Source organism: Montipora capricornis, chromosome 5 (genome assembly GCF_036669925.1).
Source record: "Montipora capricornis isolate CH-2021 chromosome 5, ASM3666992v2, whole genome shotgun sequence".
Lineage (NCBI taxonomy): Eukaryota > Metazoa > Cnidaria > Anthozoa > Scleractinia > Acroporidae > Montipora > Montipora capricornis.
This window is the reverse complement of record NC_090887.1, coordinates 15735231-15760230: the sequence shown is the minus strand read 5'-3', so window position 1 is coordinate 15760230 and position 25000 is coordinate 15735231. Positions and strand designations below refer to the sequence as shown.

At 39.6% G+C, this 25000-nt stretch overlaps 3 protein-coding genes across 5 annotated transcripts in view; 1 reads left to right on the top strand and 2 right to left on the bottom strand.

Moving 5' to 3' along the window:
* LOC138049644 (angio-associated migratory cell protein-like) overlaps nt 1–7079 on the bottom strand; it is a 14056-nt gene extending 6977 nt beyond the window's left edge. Inside the window, exons 1-6 of one of the 3 annotated variants that reach the window (XM_068896020.1) lie at nt 7076–7079; nt 4792–4848; nt 3772–3876; nt 1894–2013; nt 850–989; nt 49–193 (exon numbers count right to left, since the gene is read on the bottom strand). In XM_068896020.1, coding sequence (XP_068752121.1) covers nt 49–193; nt 850–989; nt 1894–2013; nt 3772–3859 — 493 coding nt within the window. In that variant the 5' untranslated portion in view covers nt 3860–3876; nt 4792–4848; nt 7076–7079. Of the gene's footprint in view, nt 1–48; nt 194–849; nt 990–1893; nt 2014–3771; nt 3877–4791; nt 4849–6662; nt 6833–7075 lie in introns of those variants that run through there. The other 2 variants (XM_068896018.1, XM_068896019.1) reach the window with 2 other exon arrangements.
* LOC138049646 (tubulin polyglutamylase complex subunit 1-like) lies at nt 6895–19415 on the top strand. Its single transcript, XM_068896021.1, has 10 exons — nt 6895–6980; nt 7998–8088; nt 9576–9706; nt 10692–10755; nt 12121–12236; nt 14051–14104; nt 14477–14558; nt 15184–15241; nt 17918–18001; nt 18135–19415. The coding sequence occupies exons 1-10, from the start codon at nt 6899–6901 to the stop codon at nt 18150–18152; spliced, it is 780 nt and encodes a 259-aa protein (XP_068752122.1). The 5' UTR covers nt 6895–6898; the 3' UTR covers nt 18153–19415.
* Nucleotides 19416–22630: 3215 nt separating this feature from the next.
* LOC138049643 (methylmalonate-semialdehyde/malonate-semialdehyde dehydrogenase [acylating], mitochondrial-like) overlaps nt 22631–25000 on the bottom strand; it is a 16105-nt gene continuing 13735 nt past the window's right edge. The window contains exons 17-18 of the mRNA XM_068896017.1: nt 24820–24918; nt 22631–23248 (exon numbers count right to left, since the gene is read on the bottom strand). Of these exons, the coding sequence (XP_068752118.1) occupies nt 23147–23248; nt 24820–24918 (201 nt within the window). The 3' untranslated portion in view covers nt 22631–23146. The remainder of the gene's footprint in view (nt 23249–24819; nt 24919–25000) is intronic.

Below are 25000 nucleotides of genomic sequence, written 5' to 3'. Positions count from 1 at the left end.
CAATTTTGACAAAGATTGCAGCTTGCATTAAACTCAAAACCTCCTCACCATCTTTCATAAACACTCCACATGTTGTTCGGCAACCATGGCTTTGGAATGTCTTACAGTCTCCACTTGGGATTTTCCACATCCACATATTACCGTCAACTGTACCAGCAAGGAGTATATGGGCTTCTGAGTGCCACTGCAGCCACTAGGACAAAAAAGAGGTTCATAATACAAATGAAGTGCCAAGGTAAAGGGAAAGTTCAGCTTAATTATACTAAGCTTTCACTGACTCAAGGTTCTGTAAGATACATTGTAATGTTGGCAACAAATTATACCAGTAGTTCTCAAGAGGTGTGCGATGTATTGTTGAGTAAAATCGTCTGGCGTTAGACAGAGTAAATCTATTCACACCTGAGTCAAATGCCCTAGGACGCCCGCCCATTGATGAGTAAAATCGTCTGGCATTAGACAGAGTAAAGTTTATTCACAGCTGAGTCGAACACCCAAGGACGCCAGCCCATTGACCAGTAAAATCGTCTGGCGTTAGACAGAGTAAATCTATTCACACCTGAGTCAAATGCCCTAGGACGCCCGCCCATTGTTGAGTAAAATCGTCTGGCGTTAGACAGAGTAAATCTATTCACACCTGAGTCAAATGCCCTAGGACGCCCGCCCATTGATGAGTAAAATCGTCTGGCATTAGACAGAGAAATCTGTAAGTCTGACTTACTCTCGGGATTAAACCAGTTACTGGTAAATGATAACTAATTGAAGCTTAAGGTTGACTGTAGAAAAGTTAGTGAAATTCTACATGACTGTACCAATCCAAGAAATACAAAACATAATTACTTCTTCAGGTACCTCAAGGTCTGTGGTCTCAAAGTTCCACACTTGCTTTTTAGTAGCTACATCCCAGACAATTATCAATCCACTCATGTCACCAGTAGCAACAAACTTAGAGTCGTGACTAAAAGCTGTACATGTCACAGAGTCCTTATGATCTGCAAAGGAAGCAAAAAGGGCTAAAAGCTTATAAAAAAAAATCAATATTATGGTACATATTTGTTTCCCAATTTTTTTTGTCCCAAAATGCCACATTACAGTCATGTGAAAACCAAAATGACTGGCCCACTGGGAAAGTTGCTTTCCTGCTACTGTATGTAAGTGGCACAAACAAAAGATGCCAATGAGCGATATCTATAAATGAAGGGGGTAGTTTCTAAAGAAACTGTGGTGCTGCGTCGGTGGGGAAGTAGTATACAAAAATTTTGGTTTTATCAACCGAGTTGACAGTGTAAATTGGCCACCATACAGAGATTGTAAAAGCTGATGTTTGCTCTGACGAAGGGCTAACACTCGAAACGTCAGCTTTTAGAATCTCTGTACGGTGGCCAATTTACATATCAACTCTGTTGATAAAACCAAAATTTTTGTATAGAGATATCTATAGATTGTTTTTGGCACTGTTGCAGTTAATTCTTCATTTCAGTTAATTTTTTTTAACTACTAGGTATTTTTTTTTAACTACCGTAATAACTGTAGGTATTTTTTTTAACTAGGTTTTTTTTTTTTAGGGCGTCCAAGAATAACAACACATTTCTTTTCCCCGTTCTACTTCTCCTACCCCTCCCTGATCCTCACACCCACCCCACCCTTCCTTCACAGAACAGAAGAATTTTACCCAGTTTTTGGAAAATTTACCTACTTAAAAAAAATTACCTAGTTCAAAATAAAATCTCCCATTTAGAAAGAAACTAACTAGTTGAAAATAAAATCACCTAGTTAGAAAAAAAACTAGATAAGAAATTTAGTAAAAATCTACTCAAAACAAAATCAAAACTCAACTGCGACATCACCAACATAAGAGTGGGGATGTTCCACGCATGTCAGGGCACATCACTTTACCTTCGCATTGCAGCAATGTCTCTCCATTCTGTATTCTCCAAACAAAAGCTTTATCATCTTCTCCTCCAGTCACAGCCAAAGTGTTACTGACTGGGTCAATGGCCACTGAGAAAACTGATGCTGAAACATTAACAGAGGTAATAGGCATCTTAACGTAGCCTATACTATACTATACTATACTATACTATACTATACTATACTATACTATACTATACTATACTATACTATACTATACTACATAACCTAACCGCGCACCGGTGGCTCAGTTGGTTGAGCACCAGGCTGTCACGCGGGAGGTCGTGAGTTCAACTCCGGCCTGACCAACACTCAGGGTCTTTAAATAACTGAGGAAAAAGTGCTGCCTTTGTAATTACATCTGCAAACGGTTAGACTCTCTAGTCTTCTCGGATAAGGACAATAAGCTAGAGGTCCCATCTCACAACCCTTCATTGTTCATAATCCTGTGGAACGTAAAAGAACCCACACACTTGTCGTAAAGAGTAGGGCATGAAGTTCCCGGTGTTGTGGTCTGGTCTTTCTGGTCTGGATAGGGTAGGGTGGAGCACCTCGCATAGGACCTCGAGTCCTGTTCGTGCTCCTTCCCTCCGGGCAGGTTTGCCCAGTAGAAGAGACAAACCAGATGTCTCGTAAAACTATGAATCTTATCCCAGTTTCTGTGACATGAAGTGACTAAGAGTATTTTTTTTTTTTACTCCCCCCTGGATGGGATGCCAGTCCATCGCAGGGTTACCCCCAGCATTTCGCTGGTACCCATTTATACACCTGGGTGGAGAGAGGCACCGTCAGAGTAAAGTGTCTTGCCCAAGAAGTTAAGACAACACAATGTACCCGGCCAGGACCCGAACCCAGACCACTCGATCCGGAGTTGAGCTCACTAAAAGAAAACTTATGCATTGCTGAAACATTAACAGACTGAGGTAATAGGAGTCCTTAATGTACTTACTTTGGTTAAAATAAGATCATCTAAGGGAGTCATGAAAATATAATACTGCATTATTGGAACAGCAAGGATTCTGAGAAAGGTACTTGATACCTATTCAATCTAAGAAGAGATCATGTGGAACCCGTGGTAATAGGTTTATAGCCCATTGACTCCTGGGGGTTCCCCCGGGTGAGTAAAATCGTCTGGCGTCAGACAGAGTAAAGTTTGGCCGGTTTGGGCCGGTTTGAGTATCAAAGGGTTAAATTAAGACCTGCTTCCTAAGGTTGTTAAAGATTGTTTTCACTATAACGCAACTGTCATGCAACCAGTTAATGGAAAAGGCCAAGAAAGTGAATTGTTATAAAAGACAAATACTGGTACATATTAAACAACTTCTGAAAATTTCAAGCCGGAGTGGTGCACTATTTTTTAATTATTGGCCGAAACTTTTCACACAACTTTTAAGGGCTTTGTATGGAGATGCCATCTTCGTGTACCAAAAGTGTACACAAATATGGCCGCCCAAAACCAATGAAGACATTTGAAATTCTCTTTGCCGTGAAAACGGTTTCTTTCCACCCATGAACTGGTAGACATACGCATCAACACAATTTTCTAAGACTTAAAATATTTCAAATGTTGAAAGTTATAAGAAAAGGTATTTTTTTCAACCAGACCGCAGCTGCCTTTGTGTCACACATGGTAAAAATTTGAAAATTCAAAAAGCTGTATTTGCAAAACGAAAAACTTTACGGTACTAAAAGCTTGTAAAAATAATTAATTCTAGATTACCGTCGAGGTAGTGAGGGTAAAAATTCCGAAAACCTCACGATTTTGATTTTAGAATGTAATGACGTCACGTGAAAATTATCTATATTGGCAAAGATCAGCCTGTGAAGATGAAAATAATAATAATGATATAATTTACTGTGTACCTGAATGTTTTTCGTAACGTAACTCTGCATCATCCTTTTCACTGATTTCATCATCATCATCCTCACCACCAACATCTATGTCTTCCATTTCAACTGCCAGGCCATCTAAATGCAATTTGGAATGGTGCCTCTAACATTAATCAACTTAACCTTGCAGTTCAAATATACGATTTTTCAGATATATACTCTATCATTTCAAGTCATGTCATATGAAATCAACTGAATGTGCACTTGATTAGCTCTCAGATGGCTTCATTGCTGGTTTTCACTGTCACACCATCATCAATTTAACCATTGAACAAATAAAGTCAAGAATCAGAGAGATAAAAGAAGATGAATATTCAAGCAGTATTGCACAGATTCAGGTCTGTGCGATGTTTCGTGCGGGAGATATTCAAAGAATTGTTTTACTCAAATTTATAAGGCTTTGTATAGAGACACCATGTTTGTGTCCCTCTCAGGGGCACAAATATGCTAGCCGTAAGCTTTCAAAAACATGCGTCATTGAGTTTTGCTATGAAAAGCCTGTAGTCGTTTTCTGAGGGCTTGTAAACATCTATATGAGTACTTATTCTCATACAAGCACAGTTCAGATTGCAAAATCTCAGTGGACTATGTGACAGCATTACATTCTCAGCCGCCATTTTGATAACGTGTCATGCAAAAGCTAAGAAATTCAACCTTGCTTTATCACAAGACGCACAACCCTGTCAAACTAAAAATTTGTCTGTTTTATTAACTTACCAAATGAAAATCTCAAAATGATTGATAATTCCTCATTTTTTTTAATTTTGATGACGTCACATGAAAACCAAGAATAGCCAGAGCAGTTGGTAATGGGTCCATGTCCTGTAAAGCCTGGACTTATAACGCTTCTTTATTTATTTATTTATTTATTTATTTATTTGTTTCCCAGATATGTCAGTCCCTCAGTTATGATCATTTTAGACAGCACTAAAAAACACAAGAAGATCTTTCAGATCTTATAACCGCGCTTTGCAAATTTATTTGTTTTCTTACCACTATAGTCGCAATGTAGTGCACATTCCAAAGCAGTCCATGATGATTCACTGATGACTATAGACACAAAATCACCTGATCAATCTGCAGCACGTCTTCGGTTCTCGAATGATTTTACCCTTATGTTGTGTGAAACATGTGTAGATTTCATTAGGCTGACAGAAATTTGACGGTTGCAATCAACTATTGCGGTAAACTCAGAACTGTGTGACATGTCCTACCACACAGGATAGCTGCAAAGAGTTTACACAATAAACCCAAGCCTCGTGGAAACTGTGAGTTTACCGTTTCTCTTTTGAGTTTCACGGAACTCTCCAGCTATGGAGCTGATGCCGCTACAGGTATTAATATTGAAGTCCTAAATTGCATACATGTAATGCAAGGTTTAGGATACTTAAATCTCACATTCAGCACTGGTGAAAATTTTGTCCCCTTCCGCTTAGTTACCTTGGCCTTTTCTTGTGTTAACGATGTTATTGTCATGCTAATTAGTAAACATTTACATAAGAAAAGCAGTGGGGTTTCTATCAAAACAAGGTCAACTCCAGCCTCACTTTCATTCATAGGCCAGGTATTAAACTCAGCACACAACTGTAAAATGAACTATTGAGAAACTGTTTAATGGAAACCTTTCGTGCTGGACTCTCCTATATCGGCTAAACCACAGGACAAAGGGACACAAATATTGTCAATTAATTGAATAACATTAAAAGCTTCTATTGTTATGTGTCCATTCTAGAAAAGCTTCCAACTAATGCGCCCATGATCAACTCAAAACTTGTAAGACCATGTATAACGCCACCATACATTGAATACTAACCGACAAAGGTTGGATTTGAGATTAAGCATCGTTTTAGGCCTAATAAGTTATTGCTCCTAATCTCAGTCTTAATCTGAATCCTAATCTTAATTTCAATGAATTAGGAGCAATAATGTTTTAGGCCTAATTAGGCCTAAAACGATATTTAATCTCAAAGCCAACCTTTGTCAGTTAGTATTCAGTGTATGGTGGTGTCATACATGGTGTTTTAGTTTTTTCGTTTGGCTGTTTCGGTGTTTCGTGGTTTAGTAATGCCATACAAATGCTCTACCCTATCGTCAGATTTAAAGGGTTTGTCTGTCATACTCTATTAAAGAACAATAGTTGTCAGCTCCTGCCATCTTTAATAAAGACCCAAAGTTTGAAGACCTTTTTTGTAAGCCAATTGCTCACAAATGCTACATCTCTTCCTTTAAACTCTTTCACTTCGTCCAAACACGTGTTTTATAGCTGTTAGCAACTTCGGTGCCCGAAAAAAACAATTATTTGAAACCTGACACTTCCGATTCAATTTTCCCCACCCCACACAGGCAAAGGTCAAATTCCCCATTCCTGGGGCACAGATGATAATCAAATGGATGTGGTTTGCCCAGGGAAGGGGGAAAGGAAGTTGAAGTCTCGATTTGATCGGCGCATAATTTGCATGTGCTAGCCCCGTGTGACCCTGAATTCCGTAGTTGCTCCCCTGAATAGGCAATTTTCACGATTGCGTCATTTGACTACAACTACCACAATCCAGTTTGTTTTTCTTTTCATATTTAAATTTTGTATTCCCAGTGGGGTAAAAATAACAATAGCTCTAATTAACATGAGACAAGCGAAACCTGAAGGATTCTGGTCTTTGTAGTCAAATGGTGTCATCATGCAAACATCCTATTGTTAGTGCTGTAGGAGTTCTGGCAAGGATCTCATGGATATACACACCAACCATAACTCTAAAAAAATGACCATTCTAAATCAGTTTTTAAAGGTTCATGTACACTTCCCAAACGTCACACGTGATTTTGGCACGGGAATCTATTCCTAAATCACTGCATCACTTGTCCCTTACTTTCGAATGTTTCTTCTTCATCATCCAAATCCACAACCTCCACGACATCATCTTCCAAAAATTCAGTATCCTCTTCAGTAGTCTCTGAATTATTCTGAGGATCCATTGGGTAAAATTAAAAAAACCCTCACACGCGCGACTTTACACCACGTTGTTTATCAAAGATGGCAGTTCTTTTGTTATGTAACCGAAACGGTGTGTAACTTGTACCCAGACTTCCTTGGTCCATTTCCTCGATGGCAGAAAAGAAAGTTTCCAAAACAAACGTGTTGGAAGAATTGAAAGCAGATAAAACGGAGAGCCCTCTAGACTTTTTATGTAAGTATTTTTTTTTTACTCCTTGGGATCTTGTCTTTGCTAGTATGTGAGCGAAGAGGACAAAAGAAAAAATCCGTTATGACTTTAATACGAACCTGGACCCTGGCAACAACACACATCCCTTGTTATCGATTTTTTTTTGGTTAATAAATACTGCTTTATCTCTAAGGATCCACACAGGGCTTTGCAACCTATAAAAGGAAAAAAATAGCCACTGACCCTGTTTCAAATGAATTAACCCTGGACTTCCCCGTAGTATGTAATCGGTCAGTATAGAACGCAGACTGAGGCCCAGCTATTTTAGACCCAGTTCGCAGTCTGCAGTCTTCATTTTACAGTGACTATGTAATGCGCTGATCAACACCCCCCCCCCCCCCTCCCTCCTTTGCTCGGGCATTGGATCGTTCAAATTCCTGACCCCTTCGGGCCAAAATGGTCTTCAAATGCCCTACCCTATCGTCGAATTTGTCTGTCATACCCTACTAAAGATCAACCGTCGTCAGCTCCTGCCATCTTTAATAAAGACCTTTGAAAGATCTTTTTTGTAAGCCAATCACTCACAAATGCTACATCTCTTCCTTTAAACCCTTCCATCTTGTCCAAACACTTGTTTTATAGATGTTAGCGACTTCGGCGCCCCAAAAAAAATTTCATTTGAAACCTGACACTTCCAGTTCAATTTTCCCCACCCCACGCAGGCAAAGGTCAAATTCCCCACTCCCCGGGCACAGAAGATAGTCAAATGCCCGGGGTTTGCTTGTGGGGGGAGGGGAGGGGGTTGTTGAAGTTTGTAGGTTGTTACACCATAGCTGAAACAACCCAAACTTTTAATAATGCTTCCATTAGGCCTAAACACAATGAATAAGTTTAGCATTTTTGTTAAGGTTTGGCTTGTTTCAGTTGTGGTTATAAACAAATTGAGCTGCAGCTATAACCTGCATCCTGCACTTAATTACACCCCCTGCTTGTAATGTTACTTTGCAAGGAAATGCGTCATCAAATTTGATCGCTTTTCAGCTCGCACTGGTGTAACCTATCAAATAAAGGATGCTGTAACTCTTGTCATAGAAAACAGACCTGAAGATCCAATTGCATTCCTTGCAGAATTGTAAGTAACTTGGCATGTACTGTTAAAGGGGCAGTGTCATGGATTGTAGTAAAAATCTGGAAACAAAGGAGACCTGTTTACCGATGGCAAAGAAAAATTAATGGCCAGAGTTTCTTCAAAATGGCTATTTTAGCTCACAGAAACCATTCTTAAGTGTTTTTGTTTATACATAGCCAAGATTAAAATGATGCCAATCTGAAAACATCAGGTCAACATTTTTCAAGTATTCTCCTTTCACCTTAGATAAATTCCATATTAATAACTTAGTGTGGCTCATTTTTCCTTGAAATTTGATCGACTTTTATCTCACTGCGGTGCTCCAGAAGCAATTTAAGAATGAAAAAGTCACTGAAAATCAATTTAGTAAATTTATGGTCAAAATGAAAGGGATAATCCCATGATACTAACCCTTTAACTACAATGACAAGAAATCTTTTTATTCCTACAATCCTGGACAGAATGTCTTGGTACATGTTTAACAATGCACACAAACGTTGCTTTGATTAAAGGTTTACATGTACCTGATATTTTATAATAATTCCCCTCATTATCCTCCCCCTCCCCCTCCCCCTCCCCCTAGGGAGGAACATTTCCTGGATTCCAATCAACATTGAAAGGGGGGAGGGGGGCTGTATGATTTTAAACCATTTTAGCTCAAGTGTCCCAAGACTTTTGGCCATGGTTGTAGGATAAAATTTTGGTCTCACTTTCTGACAGAGATAATCATTCTTATGGCTAAACTACCATCGGGCGAATCATCTTTAGTTCTGGGCGAATCACTGTCAGGCGAGTCAACTTCAGGGTGAATCGATGGATTACCTGTTGGATTAGTTTTGAGGCGGGTATAAAACACAGTTCACCTTCCAAAGGTCAAGACTGGAAGTCCCTGCTAAACTGAAGAACAACTAAGCCAAAAGTTTCCCTTAGACCTGACACAACAGTTTTGTGGAGTGGTTTATAGGGATTATGAGACACTTCTGGTGAACATTTTTTATTTAATTATCTGTCAGTAGCACAGTGACATGTACACCGATCTATGACCCGCTGGTTGAGTTTGTTGATTCTCTAATGAGCTCCAAGAGGATCATACACATCATGTGGTTCTTCCCTATCGTTAAAATCAACACAATTGATTTGAACTGCCTTAATTAATCTGATGTGCTTTGGCTTGATTTACACTCCCCCTAATTAGCAGAGTATTTGGCTGGTTAGCCAGATTATAAAGCTTAATAAATATTCAGTTTTAGACTTCAATAAAGTGATAATATTATTATTTGGTTGGCTAATAATAAAAATAAAAATAATAATCATAATAATCGTAATTATAATAATTATAATAATTATCATAATAATAATAATAATAATACTATAGTCTTGTAGTTTTAAGATTAATACAATCATATGGTTGTCTTGTCTGAAAAAGTAAGACACAATGTCATTGCCATTATTTGGTAACCATGTCTTTTTGTTTGCCCTATCCATTTTAGTTTTGACAACCATGCAAGCAATGCTACTGCCCTAATTCGAGCACACCAGAAACTCATTTTGGTACATCATTCACAGCCGTCTTTTCAAAACAACCTTGTCCTGGCTTACAACATTCTTCATCACCAGAAAAGTAAGTAATTAAAAAGAACATGTTTGTGAGCTCTTTTTTTTTTCTATTAAAGAGCACAAGCAGTGGTGGACAAAACACGGACCCCCCCCCCCCCCAGTCCGTGGACTACCCCTCTGAGGAGTACCCAAATGGACTACCCTAAAATGGACTACAAAAAAAGTACTATTTCGAATGAGTACTATTGAAAGAACTGAATTGATTATATACTTACATTGCCCTTACCTTGTTTATTTTCGTCCACACAGCCACATACATGTATAACCACAGGCAGCCCAAGCTCTTTTTACGAACCACACAAGGAACACAATATGGCGTTGAATTATAAGAGTTTGTATGGGATTTTCTACAAGATATCCATGGAGGTAGTTAAAAGTGGAAATATTCAATAAAAATGGCTTGCCTTATTCCATACGTGTGTTGTTTGCTCCTGGTGTCGTTATTTTACCGATTAAACTTTAAAAAAAATCACTTAAATCAAGTTTAATTAATTAATCGGTAAAATAATGACACCAGGAGCAAACAACACCTACCTCCATGGATATCTTGTAGAAAATCCCATACAAACCCTTATAATTCGACGCCATATTGTGTTCCTTGTGTGGTTCATAAAGAGAGCTTGGGCTGCCTGTGGTGTAACTAAATTCAGGAATTACATGGGTCTCACTTCACTTACATGATGTAATCGGACATCACAACGATATAATCAAAAGCTAACTTCTTTAAAATGTGTGCTTCAAAAAGACTTATTTTTAATACTGTTGATAAACACCATTTAAAATGGGTGTTTGAGACACTGCTTTATATACATGTACACCAATCATACAGTCTCATTCAAAAGGAGTATTTTTACGGCAGTCCATTTGGGTAGTCCATCAGGGTAGTCCATGGAGTGGAGGTCAGTGCTTTGTCCACCTCGAGCACAAGTACACTATTTTAAAGAAAACTTTAATACAGTAATAAATAATTGCTTTGTCTATTTTTGCAGCTAATGGTGGCTTACGAGGGTTAACTGGGAAGACCTACAATGATCTGTTAGCAATGTTGTGCAGGTAAATGTACAAACATTTTGTTTGTTTGTTTGTTTGTTTAATCATCAGCCTAAATATCTTGCTTGCACTTTAAAGGTTGGTTTTTGGAAACAAAGCCTTTAGATCTTTATTGAAGTACAAGTGAGAGAAAACGCTACCTGCAAAACCTCCCAAACTTTTGGCAGATTTTAATTCGTTTGTGACAATACGTTGAAATTATTTGCCACGTAAGATGAAGCAGTAGCAGTAGTTAGCATTTCTGCCTTGAGGTTGTGAATTCAATTACAAAAAGTTGTTGTAGGTTGCTACACGTAGTGATTGGTTTAAAAATCTCACGTCAGTCTATATCAACCAATGAGATGGAAAACGAAAACCAATCGCGACTTGCACACAAGTTTTTTCCCGCGCTTTGAGCAAGTTACATGGAACTGCTACAAATTTGGATTCATTTGGTTCTGACGCTGTTTGCGCCTGCTGTGATTTGGTTGAACTAGTTACTTTGTAAACCGCTCTAATGATAGAAATAACGGTTACCGTAGCAGTAAACAATAACAATAAATGAACATCTTGTTCAAGTCTCAAGCTTTTATATCTGCGTGAGCACAAAAGGTATTCTCATTACTTGACAAGACTGCAATTCAAATGAAATTAATGTCTATCAAATCAAAACGGTCATTTTTATTACGAGTCAGAGCACACAAGAGAAAAACCAGGTGAGCCTCTTACTAATGGAGCAGAATTATAGAAAACCAACACACATACATTGTAACCGGTAAATAATACCGTAACCCAAGATATTCGCCGATTTTGATTGGTTCTTGCCCATGATCTATTAGAGGACAGACGCATGATTGACATCACCATCAGCTTTTATGCGAATAAAGTTTAGTTCTTTATTATATAAAACAAATAGATCCCATGTTGCCGTGCCTCTGTCCAGTAACAGATCACAGAAGATGTAAAAATGTGTTAAGGACATTAGTGACACATTTGGCTGTTGTCTCGTGTGCCACTTTTTTGTTCTTACCACACTTTGAAGTAATTTGTGATCTAATACTGAACAGATGCACGGCAACATGGAATCTATTTGTTAAGTTGACACTAAGTCTGTGAATCTAATCTTGGACACTGAGGCCAATGAAGAGCTTTCACCACTGTACCATAATTACCCTGAACCAACCCTTCAACCTAAAAGATGTGAAAACATGAGAAACCGGATATAAGGGGTAGTCTATAGGGATGATGATGAAGTCAATGACGATGATGTCAGGGGCTATGGTGAGAGCAAATTCCGCAGTTACTGTAGCAACAACAATGACAACGACATTGATTGTAAGCCCCTCATTTGAATGCTCACCCCTTCAAACTGCTATTGTCTGATTGCAGGGACCTGAGTTTCGCAGAAGCTGAGCCCCTCAAAAAACAAATCATGTGTTTTAGCCATGAAGTTGTGCGGTTTCCTGTTTTTAGGCTGGGAGTGCTCTCCACATTTGTGTATCAAGGTAATTGCTTATCAAATATCAGTAAAATACAACTGGGTAACCTTGCTCATAAAGTCTGACCAAATAAACCTGAGAGTCACAGGTAGAAAAGAGATAGTTCACAATAAGTTATTATAATTTTGTTTGGCATTTTGAAATAAGACTTGCCTTGCGAGAGAGGTTAGAGATATATGTGAATGGGCACTGTATTTAACATTGTTGATATCCTGAGGAGTGAGGGTATGGAAATTCAACACTTTTGTTACCTTTCAGTTAGTTGTTTCACAGTCATCATTCGTAAATAATAAACTGTATATAGCAAATAAAGTTTAATGTTTGAAATAAAATTTGCCCCAAGTGAGATTTAAACCCACATCTTTTCTGCTTTAACACAGTCTTCAATCAGTTGGGGAAGTGAGAGATGTCTGTTACCAGAACAAGGACAGGCCACTGTCCCCTTCCTCGTTTTTTGCAGTGAGCGAGTTGTTTAGCATCCCATAAAGTGCTAAAAATAAGTGATTGTCTGGATGTCCCAGACGACCATGCAGAAAGTTTGCCAGGCGATTAGTTTTTGGATTTGATGATAAAAATTACGGGCAGAAACATACTTATTAAAGACAACGTTTCGGTGTCCTCATGACACCATCATCAGGTCAAATATAATTAATATTCGAGTTATCTGTAAAATATTATATTTGACCTGATGATGGTGTCATGAGGACACCGAAACGTTGTCTTTAATAAGTATGTTTCAGCCCGTAATTTTTATCATCAAATCCATTACATTATCATGTTTGATAGATTAGTTTTTGGTAATTAAAAACGAAAAGGTTGGTCTCCTGAAGAAAAAACGGCAGACAACCCAGTCAAAATTAAAAATTAAATGAATTACACATGTCAAGCAGCAGCTGATGGTTTTCTATTGTTGTTGCCTGCCGGATAGTAGTGTGAAGTTTAACCATAATTGCTGCAGTTGAGCATTTTCCCATGTTTCGAATATCTGCGGCTTTTACAAAAACTTGTCAAATAGGAAAATTCACATGTACCGTGATGTAAGTGGTGATGGAGATTAAAGACTCCATCTTGAAATGTTATAACTTAAACCCAGATTTCCACAAAATAAATTACAGGCTTACTATCGGTATGGGATACTCAAGCTCCAACGCCATGCGATTGCATCTCAACACAGCGTGCATTTTTTTAATTGTATGGGGTTTCCCAATGGGAAACCAGATTTATGGGTTTAGTTGGCCAGCTTTTGGAACAGGGACAACCTGGATTTTTTTTAAGTTCTGATCACTGCATACAGTAATTTGATTAGTACCTACAATTTTTATTGTTCTTGCCTGAGAAGAGTGGAGGTCTAGGGCTGCAGGGATGGCGCAGTGGTGAGAGCACTCGCCTCCCACCAATGTGGCCTGGGTTTCGATTCCCAGACTTGGTGTCAAATGTCGGTTGAGTTTGTTGGTTCTCTGCTCAGCACCGAGAGGTTTTACCCCAGATACTCTGGTTTTCCTGTCTCCTCAAAAACCAACATTTGACTTGATTTGGGTTCATTGTTAATTTCAGTTTACAGTGTCCCCAATTAGTGCTCCAGCACTAGAACAACTAGACACTTAAATAAAGTTCCTTTCCTTCCTTTCCTACTTGCAGATGCAAAGACATGATCACTTTCTCCTCAGTTCTTTTAAAACCCTGGCACAGTGTGGCCTGGGTGAGATTATGGTTGGTCATCGACAACCTCCCGCATACAAGCAAAATGCTCAATCAACTGTACAACCAGTGGTTGTCCTGTTTGAAGTTAATGAGACCCCTACTTTTCATTTGGGTTTCAGATTTCCTCAAACAAGCTGAGTCACTTTACAATGAGCTAGACTTGTCAGAGAGAGGTATGTTTGTTAATTTTTTGCCCAGGGAGCTCAGAATAATTTCCAGAAATTAAACTACTAGTAATTAGACGCAACCATGCCGCGACCATGCCGCACTTGTAAATAGCCAACTGATTTGCCTGCGGCCAGTTTGGATTCTTAACCTGTAGTTGTTGTTGTTGTTGTTGTGTTCTGTTGTTTCGTTGAGTGTGTTTCATTGCCCCTGAAAAGCAATTTCAAAAGCTTAATAAAAAAACCATACGTTTTTCACAGCTCAAAATTTGTTTCAGAGTTTTGAGAGAATATTGTCCTCTCTGTATATTAACTCTTTAGATTTAAGTTCCATTAGGTTCTTAATGGTTTATTTTTTTCCTGGAACATTTCTGAGAACAGGTAAAGCTGATAGGCGTCTCTGTGAAGTGATACTGTGTGAGTTAAAGCAGGCAGTGACCAAGACCACAGATGATCCTGTCAGGCAAGTGTGTCTTTGTTGTGGTTGACCACAGCCTCAAGAATGAAGGTCCATAATTGTTTAATTTGTAAGCAGTAAGGGAATTGGATGCATGTCTACTGCAACCGTGTTGACAATCAGACAGGGTGTGATGATTCTCTGGTTTGAAGAATATAATTATGTTACTTACAAAGATATGATTCAAGATTTATTGCTTGTGATCTATTAAAAAGTTAAGCCTGCTTGCAGGTGGTAATTTGTGTTTTCAAGCACGAGAATTTGGTCGCGTATTAGATGGGTGGAAGATCTGGAATCTTTGTCACCCATCCCAAATCCTCCACTATACCTCTAATATGGCGACTGGATTTACCAAGCTTGGAATCTCTCGAACCTTGAACTTGAAAACACAATTACTGCCTACAAGCAGGCTAGATCTAGAGCTAAAACAAGAGTCCTTTTATACTGACTCATCAGCATCCCTATCGTTTATTGAGATGTACATATGCACGATGGAACAGGCCTGGACTGTCGTCATGATTTAAAGGAGTGTGGCTAGATGGTACATTAATTCCACGCATGCTCATAATCCTTTTCCCTGAGGAGTCTAAAAACATTTGCGCAACGTAGTTGTCATTATATTGATTTGCAGTGTTATTCAAGTGGGATCCATGTTAAGTTCGCAAAGACTCAACAAAGTCATGATTGAGGTGCGTCTTCTGGTCTGAAAGGGAACGGATTTGGGTAAAACGTTAATTTAAAGAAGATCATGGTTTCAACTGATTAATAGACCATTTTACAGTTGTAGCTATTAAGTTACCTGGCCTAAGAATGGAAGTGAGGCTGCCAGTGATCCTGTTTTGTTACAAACCACAAAGAATCACCCGCACTATCCAAAATATTGTTACTATTTTTTTAGTCTTATGTAAAAGGGCCTATTTTCAACGCACGTTTCCATCTGTCTGAATTTATTATTAATTTATTATTATTATTTATTATTATTATTTATTATGAGAAACATGCATAATTAACTATGATAAGTTATGTAAATGAACGTTAAAGAAAAGAATGTTGATGGAAACAGGTTCAATTCCCACCCTGGTCAGAGTTTTTCTCTGTCCTTGTGTGGGCCCATTTTCCATCGGTAGGGCTAACGCTCACATGGTTCATATGGGATAGAAATATAGCACTTCACATTACACTCTATTCAGTTAATTCTGTTTAAAAAAAATATAAGTGCTACACTGCCAACGTTTGTATAAACGTAACCTTTCCTTGTAAAGTTTAAGTGTTGGGTTGCTTTGAAATTATGACCTTTATTTAAGTGTCATCTGTACTTAGCGCTGCTGCACCCATAGGGACACTGCAGGAATTAATTGAAATCAAATCAACTCATATCAAATCGTAGGTTGGTTTTTGTGGAGAGGGAAACAACTGGAGTACCCCTTGGGAGAAAAACCCCCGGGGGAAACCCCCATATAGAAAGGGTAGGGATGCTTGTCGTCTCGCTTAGCCGTGCATACGGTGAGAGCTACTGAAATGTAAACTGACCAATCAGAATTCAGCGAGCAGGAAAAACTGTGGTATCCGACGTCACTTCATTTGTTTGCAATTAAAGGACCAGAAAACCATTTAAAAGGTTTTGTGGCAACTTTTTTGGTCAACAAGCTTTGGCGCCAAAACTGGGTGCCGGAGAGCGGCGATTCGAACAACAGCTGTTGTGTTTTGGCTGTTATTTGTGGTTTTTCTAACTATTTTCAGACGAATCAAGCGCAAGAAGACATAAAAATTGTATTGATAATGTATTCATTTGTGTTAACTAAGCGAAAAAAGACTTTGGTGGCGTCCTTTCGTAGGGTAGATCGACAACAACGTCATTTACGCACAGAGATGCACCGTTTCCGAAAAGGAAAATGATTGACAGGATAGCACAGTTTTCACTGCCACGCGCACTGTGGTCGCGGGTTCCGTATGCAAGGAGGGGTTTAAATTTCGGATTTTGGTCTCACCTAGGGTGTTCTGGGCCAAAACGCCATCATATGTAGCCGTGAAGGTCTCGTCTCTTTTAGTGGTCTAAAAAGCCTGGGCCACGCCCAGATTGGTCTCCTTCAGGGGTTTAAGTCAAAAGTTCCAACGAGCATCCCCACCCTTCATATCCCCCCGTCCCCAAGGGGAGAAAAATCTCTCCGAGCAGAGTAGAGAACCAACAAACTCTGACCCACATATGACGTCAACTCTGGGAATTGAACCCAGGCCACATTAGTGGTAGCCAGAGTGATTACATAAGAGTGTGTTATGGCAAAAAGTGGGAAAAGCCCAGTGTGTGAATCAACAAGTTGACATGTCCAGGAATTCCTCAAATTAGATGCACGCGGATTTTAGTAAGCGTCACGAAGTCTCCCCTTTATCTTTTCCCCAACTTCATCGCATCACTCGTGTCTGCTACTCACGTAAAGATAAACAGCTACAGCTGCATTTGCCTAAGCTAAAAATAACACTAACCTTTATTCTGACCTAATTGTTGGAAATCGTTCGGAAATGCTTTCACTTAACGGGATACTTTGTGTTGAATGTCAAATTAGGTATGCATCAAATTAGGGCCAAGTCTGGACATAAGTGAACAAGGTAGCCTCCTCCACTTGAGTGTTACACTTCAGGGAGTGTGGGAGTTTTTAGGGAGCTTTAGCCGACGGCAACGAGAACGTCCCAAATATTTGCATATTTGGTTGGCAAAAACAGTAGCTTTGCACGCTCTGCACGTGCATTTTTCATTTTTGTCCATTTCTTCGCCGTCGTCCGCCAAAAAACAACGTCAAATAGCCAAATTTGAGGTTTTGTGGACAACGTCAGCAGTTGGACATAAATTTTCATTTTCTCCCCTAAATTAAGCGCCGAACATAACGGTTTCATTCCTGAGGGACTGCTATACCTTTGCCATATTAAAAAGCTTGGAATAGTCTCGAAGTGATTGCAATAACGCGAATTTATGTTTTTAGATGACGTTCTCGTTGCCGTTCCCGTAGTCGTTGCTAAAGCTCTCTAATGGGGAGCTTACGAACGTGCGTGTTTGAGACGCGAACAGCAACCGGAAGTGAGCTGTTTTCCCTTTTAACTTGTTTTCACACAGCCACATTTACCTTGTTAAGTATCTTTCTCCATTCGAGGTGATTAGTATAAAAATCTGGGAGACACCACTGTCCTGGCTCGCGAAATGTTCTCTTCCGGTTTCCGTCCGCGTCTCAAAAACGCGCGTGCTTAAATATCTCCCTAGTACCTTCTTTGTGGTACTGGTAGTAGAATTTATGGCAGCAGCAGCTGCACTATCACTAGTAAAAATCCCTAAGAAATTTTAGAGATAACTATCAGGGTTTTTGCTCGTCTTGAAGGCTTTGGTGAAGAGTGGAGCTACCAGCCAGACAATGACTGTTGACGAGTTCGTTGTTTCCGCGGCAGAAGTCTTGCTCGAACAGGTTTGACCATATTTTTAGTTGGACAACCCGCCATACTTTACTGTATTTCTTTGTCCTATTTGCAGGGGAGAAAGGTTTCCCCACGGATACCAATAAACCCATAAAACCTTCTTCATGTTTTGTTTCTCAACAGATACCAGACTTCAGATAACACCTGTTTAAGTATCTTTACTGTGGATGCATGGCTTGCCTAGTATCTAGACTCTTCCGCGCGATGCGGTGTTCTAACGGTGTTCTAACGGTGGCTTGTTCAACAGTTCATCTGAAGTGATTGTTGATTGTGAAATTCACCAGCTTGAAAAAGCCAAGGGAAGAAATGGCTGAGTGAACGGGCCTCGCTTCATGGAGAGGCAAAATACGTAGGGAAAAAATAAAGCACATCTCCCTCGTTTTTCCACCGGACTGTTTTTAAACTGACATTGAAAAGACGAATGAAAGTCAGAAATTTCGAGGCAACTGAAAGGCTATTAATATACTCTACGTAACTGAAGAGAGAAGAGAAGCACACAAAGTACATTTTTACCTTTCAGCACACTCATCCGAAAAATTGGTTTTTACCCTGAGGGGGACGTGAACCCACGTCTCCCTGATTACTAGTCGGCCACGCTAACCATGTGATCTGGTGACGTAATTTAATCCCACAACAGCGCGCGGCCTTAGGTGTTGTTTCCAAATTTCCCGCAGTATTTCCATCGCTAAAACTCAACAGATCATTCCGTGTCTCCCACATTTCCTGTTACTGAATGAACATTCAAGTAGAACCGACGAGATCTAACCTCGCCTCTGCCATGTTGAATTCGAAAATAACATTCAAGGCCGCGCTCCGTTGTGGGATACGGCGTTAAAATTTTTCTTCCCAGTCCTCCAAATTACGTCACCAGATCACCTGGAAGCCCCTACATCATCAAGGCTACCACGCTGGCAAAGCAGCAGATTAATGAGGTGACTTAGCGACGTGGGGATCCCTAGGGCCCAACTTTTTTTCCCTGGGGGGGGGGAGGGTTTCCGAGTCCCGATCAAGGAAAAAAACAATTTTTCGGATAAGTGTGCCCAAAGGTAAAAATGCATGGTGTGTGCTTCTCTTCTCTCTTTAGTTACGTATTGAAAAGACGCTAATGGACTCAATGTCTTTATTTATTTGTTTATGTGTTTGTTTGTTTGTTTGTTTATTTATTTATCTATTTATTTTTTAGTACCAGTCTTTGGCACAATTCAAGAGAATCGTTAACTAGATAAATGTTTTTCAAAATATTTGAGGTGAAGAACTGAGCAAATATGGAGGTGCACAAAAGAACTTGGGACCTCATCTAGCACTACAAATAACCTATTACATAATTTTGCAGAAGTCAAACAGTTAAAAGTTGGAAATTTGATTCTGGATAAAATTTACTTAATTTAAATAAACCATGAAAAACTAAAGTTGTCGCAAGAAGCCCATGACATTTTGTTTGAACTAGGATAAATTACATCAAAACTGCGACCCTCAATGTCGGTAATTTCTCCAGTGAGGGAGTGCGCGCAAACCAGCGTCATTTTGGCGGGAAAAACGAGATACTGTCCTCGTTTTAGTACGAGGTTTTGCAAAAATGTCGTCGTGTCAAAACAAGTCGACAACACGGTAGCAGTTTTGGCATTTTTCGATCAGGAAAAGGCTCACTTACCAGCAATAAGAATAACTGACCAACTTTTGTTACTAACAAAGAGTAAGATTGATCGTCTAGATTCAGATTTCTAAGTATTTTCGCTAAAGAGTGCAGTGAAATCTCGCACTCGTTCTCGTCCTCGTTCTAGAATCTAAAGGTCCCTACTATGTATCTTAACATCCGGATCCACTCAAAAACTATGTACCCTTTAACCTTTGCTCTCCTGAGACTAAGAATTTACTGTAGATTTTTCAGTCTAACGCCAGACGATTTTACTAGTCAATTGACCATTTTCGAATTCTCACGGCTGGACTGGATCTAGCATGAAATGGAGGCTAATGCGGGCAAATCTTTTCAAATGCAAATTAATTTGCCCGCATTAGCCCCCATTTCATGCTAGATCCAATCCAACCGTTAGAACACGAAACTGGCCTATTGAGGCCGCCTCAGGGGTGAATGGGTTAATTATTAGTAAAACTTTGATAACACGTCATTAGTAAGAACCAGAAGCACGTGACCTCGAAGCGTGTAACTTACAACTCTCTTCCTTGAAACTAAAGCTGGGAATTTTAGGTCACCAATTTTATGCCCAAATATGGACAAAAATAAGATCGATGCTGCCAGCGCGGGAAAATGCACGAGCTACGTTGCATCCAAATAAGGAAATTTTTAAACTCAAAAACTGAAAACCCCAGCTGTGAAGCAGAGTTAAACGCTTCAACGTCATGAGGTTCTGTGAGAACTTAATTTAATTTGGAAATAACGTTACTTTTGTAAAAAGTTCCATTTCTCAGTTAACTTCAAGATACGTTTTCAGTCGTTCAGACCGGTCACAGTTTGTCACAAAATAATTTTCTCAAGTAGGAGTTTTCTCGCCGAACGTACGTCCCCTCTGACAGCATTCTCCTGTTCTCTTCCTCAAGGAAAGCTGCCCCGAGTCTTGTTTGTAGTTCTCGCAATCTTTTTGCGTCGCGAGACTTTTTCGCAAAAACGTTGTTTCTTCTCCTTCATTCCAAATATCGCGCTCGTTCATCAGTTTTGTCTGTTGCATTGGTATCTTTTTCATGCTCTTGTCTCTTGTTTCCTTCAAACTCGGCGTTTTCAAAATCGACTTCTTAGCCAGAATTGTCATTGCCTGCGACCTGTTTTACTTCCTGACCCTCTGTAACCTGCGATCAGGCTCTATTTTAGTTTCGCGTGGTACGTAATGTGGAGTTGGCGACATAAGAGAACATATGGGCGAAGTTAAAAATGGGCCTGATCGCTGGTTAGACCCACTGAGCTTCCAGCCACTCCCCCCCTTTCTGCATCGGGACACACTCTGCTTGGTTAAGTCCTTTGTACTCTCCTCTCGTGTGATTTTGAAACCATTTTATGTTCTGTCTTTTGCCTGTATTCTGGGAAGGAAAACGGGGGGGGGAGGGGGGGGGTGGAGTCATTTGCCCTAGGATATGAAATATTCGGGGTCCATGGGAATCCAGGACTTACCCCACGCCAAATCGGTCGTACACTGCAGCATCTCATGTACAATTTAGCGCCACTTGAAAAATGAGGTAGCGTGAAGGCTGTTCGCATTATTCCCCACTTCTGGCACCTTATCTTCGTGCATGAGGAATTAATTTATCTGATTTCCTACTTCGTTTTCTTGGACCCTGAAGCTCTCAAGATGTGGCTTGAAAGAAATTGGATGTGAGCTTGTGATGAACGTCAGGACAAATCATTTTGCGACAATTGCTACGGAATCTCAAAAACCGTAATGAGAATTTCGACGATCTATCCCTTTGGTTTTCTAACTTTTCCTTTTTTTGAATTTCGTGGTCGAACAAGGCTACTTGGAATTGTTTCCGCGATTCCTTTTTATGCTCCCCTATCAGGAAATGGGCTAAAGCTGTGGACGGCAGCTGCGATATATGTTGAATATTTTGAGCTTTCTCGAGTGTCGAGAAGTTTGGAAGCAGCACTTGCGTCGGGAGGATTTTATCAGTTGCGCCTGGTCGCAATTCCTAATGCTCTCTAACTTCCCGTGCGCATTATGTCTCATAAATGTGCCAACAAAGCTTAGAGCGAGTTTCAATCGAGTGTCGTAAGACCAAAACCAAAGTAATTACTTTGGCCAATCAAAAAGAAAAACCTTTAGTATAAAACCATTAAACTCAGTGCTACGGATAAAATCAGGTAGTGCATTCCGCAACTTAGCTGATACGTAAGGAAAAAGAACTAAGACCATAGCTGGTTTGTTCCAGGTTTAATTCCGCGAAGATCATGCCTAAGAAGAGGACAGGAGAGAAAACGTATTTTTCATATTAGCAGGAAAACCCTTTTTTTTCTTTTTTTTTTTTTAACAAGCATACTTTTATAAAGTGATATGAGGAAATTTTGAATGCGCTTATTGCATAGAGATGTAGAGTTTGACTTTAATAGTAAGAGAACAGGTAATTTGCAAATATAAATCTCGTTATTCTCTTATTTACATTATACCGTTTCTTTGACACGAGGATTACAGTGAAATGAAAGCACAACTTTCTCGCGAAGTGTCGGGCCAGCAAAATACCGCATCGATTGAAGATTTTAGCTTTCAAAACTTGCCCAAATTGTATCGGTAGGTCCTGGAATTCGTCCACAGAAAGGCCAGAGAGACAACATGTCCAGAGTCAATATGTGAAGATGATTATGATTATTTCGTTTCATTATATTATATTTCAGATGGGGAATGTTCTGATATGACCGGTCAGTGTTAAAGAGGTGTATTTTACCTTTGGTGACTTCACGGATTCGACAGGTTTTAAATGGCCGCTCCATCCAACGACCGTTGGAAGCTATGAGAGATGCTTGGGAGCTAGGCTATTATACTCGGTTGACAATGAGCCAGTTCGGAGTTCAAAAAACGCACACAAGGGTCGCTTTTGTATTTAATATTTGTTTGTTCCTATCCCAACGCGCATAAGTGTTTGTTTAAATTTGGAAACGGCTTATCAGTTTAGCACCGTTTGTAGCATATTCTTTATTTAAAGCCACACACTTTTAAACATTACTAATTCGATCGTGCACCCTTTATTACACTTCCTAATTCCTTATTACACTTCCTAATTCGATCGTACATCGTCTATTACACTTCGTACATCTGATCGCACATCCTTTATTTAAAGCCACACACTTTTAAACTAATTCGATCGTCGCGCCATTTATTTCATAAGTAGCTTTGATTCAAGTTATTCGCCGCTTTTTGGCATTCGCTATGTATAATCGATACACAATCGATTCCTACACTTGTATGTGATACCAAAGCCAAAGCTCGGACGGGAAATATCAAGACGAGTTTCATCATGTCTTATTTATGTATGTATGTATTTATGGATGAAAAAGAACCGCACGCTTTGAATTTTGCAAATGTTCCCAACTGTTCTCCGTAAGTTCCTGTGCACTTCTTCGAGGAAGTTCTGATGTGAACAAATGCTTCGAAGACAAGAGTTTTGTTATTATGCAATTGGGCTTTTTGCGTGATTTATTTGATGGTGGGAAACGCTGTGGACGCTTTGAGTGTTTCGGCATCTTCATCTCTCCAAAGACTCGTGATAGTTTTAACCTCCAAATAGAAGTTAATACCCTGCAAAATATAAACACTTTGGGTTATACAGTACGCGCAACTTCTTTTTCCACTTATTTATTTATGTACTTACTTATCTATCTTTCACCACAAGGATTACAACTAACCCCGCCGAACAGGACTTAACTTCAGTGCACTTTTGTCGTGGAAACTGTCAGACGCTTTTTCCAGCTTTGTTTTCCCTCTCACTTGCACACAGGCGGCTTTCGCTTCTTTATTTTTCATAGAAATGTAATTTTTTTAAATAAAAGTGGAGCGAAAAATTGCGTGAAGAACGGGAAAAAATGGGGATCCGTAACTTACAGTACGGACCGAGAAAACGAGGTTAGTAAGATATTTATTATATCTCTGAGGTTAACTGGCGCGCGGGCAAGGAAACTTGTCAAAGTGAAGCGGAAGGTTCAACTGCCACGAGGAATGCCGTGCCAAAATCCCAAAAACTAAATCTTCTTGGCTGTTAAGTTTGAAATAGTTGCTTGCAAGATTCAAACAGTTTTCAGTACAAGTTTATTAAACAGAAATGACATGAAAAACTCGCTGGATGATGTTTTGTCGAAATTTTAAATTTAGCGGGCTGTACAGCGGGCCGTACTGTAGAATATGGCCCGCTAATTTAGCCAATTACAGCGCGCGTACTATCTGAGAGATATAATAAATATGTTTACCCATCAGTAAAATTAAAGTGGTGTTGCCGCACGTACACTTACACTAGATGACTAAAAGACTTCCACATATGTGAAAACTAAGTTGCGGTTTTTTAATGTTTCGTTTAATTCAGAAGAGCCCATCTTTTCCATTACTGGGCAAAATTTTTGAGCACTGCGCCGTGGGTAAAGATAATGATGTAAATAGTTTTCTACTGTATTTCTTTCCGTTGCGAGGAAATTAATGTTGAACGTTTTTCAAGAAAAAGGGAAAAGGTGACAAGTGGGCCGTAAACAAACATCATTTTTTTAGTTATAATTCAAGAAAACTGTACATTAGTTTCGTAATTCATGCACGCGCTGCAGGCCTACAAATCACTCTCTCGCTCACTCAGTCACTCACTCACTCACTCAGACAGACAGCCCCGATGGCATTGTGTGTAGTGCACTTATAAAGTGCATTTATAAAGTGCACTACCACAAATTAGAAAAGAAGCAAACACTAAAGGCCAATGAGGGAATAATTGTCTTCCCACCTTTTCAGTCGCTCCTCGTGGAACTTACATGCGAGGATCACTGAAATTTGAAGGTCCAGGTAAGTGTAGCTCTGAAAAGGACTAAGAGATGACTTCCGCTCACGTGACCGAAACAACAATCCACTGCACGATCGAGGTTTTGAATGAGGGCCATACGTTTGCCAATCACGATGGACGACAGGAACAATGAAACGAGCCAATCACAGCTCAAAGCAAGTTTCCCCAATCAGCGCTTAGCGCGGAAAACTGACGCATGCGAAAAGTTACAATTGGTTTGAATGTTGCCTCGGATTGGTCGATGATGCGGGGCGAGATTTTAAGCCAATGACGGAACGAAGTGATGCAGGATGCAAGTGAAAGAATCGCAAAAACTGTACAAGTCACACGTTACCTGTTTTCCATAAAAATGCGAATCTCCCAAGAACGATCCACGTGACCCGGTGAAAGAAAACATCGGAAGAGGGACAGGGATGGGGACATTGACACCGATCTGTGGAAAAAAAAAGTCAATTTAATTTTCTAAAATAGGGAAGTTCATGAAACGACGACAGGAACGCCATAAATTAATGATA

Coding starts and splice junctions, on each gene's coding strand:
- LOC138049646 (XM_068896021.1), top strand. CDS start 6,899: ATGGCAGAAAAGAAAGTTTCCAAAACAAACGTGTTGGAAGAATTGAAA. Junction 6,981..7,997: donor GAGCCCTCTAGACTTTTTAT/GTAAGTATTTTT, acceptor ATCGCTTTTCAG/CTCGCACTGGTGTAACCTAT. Junction 10,756..12,120: donor CTGTTAGCAATGTTGTGCAG/GTAAATGTACAA, acceptor GTCTGATTGCAG/GGACCTGAGTTTCGCAGAAG.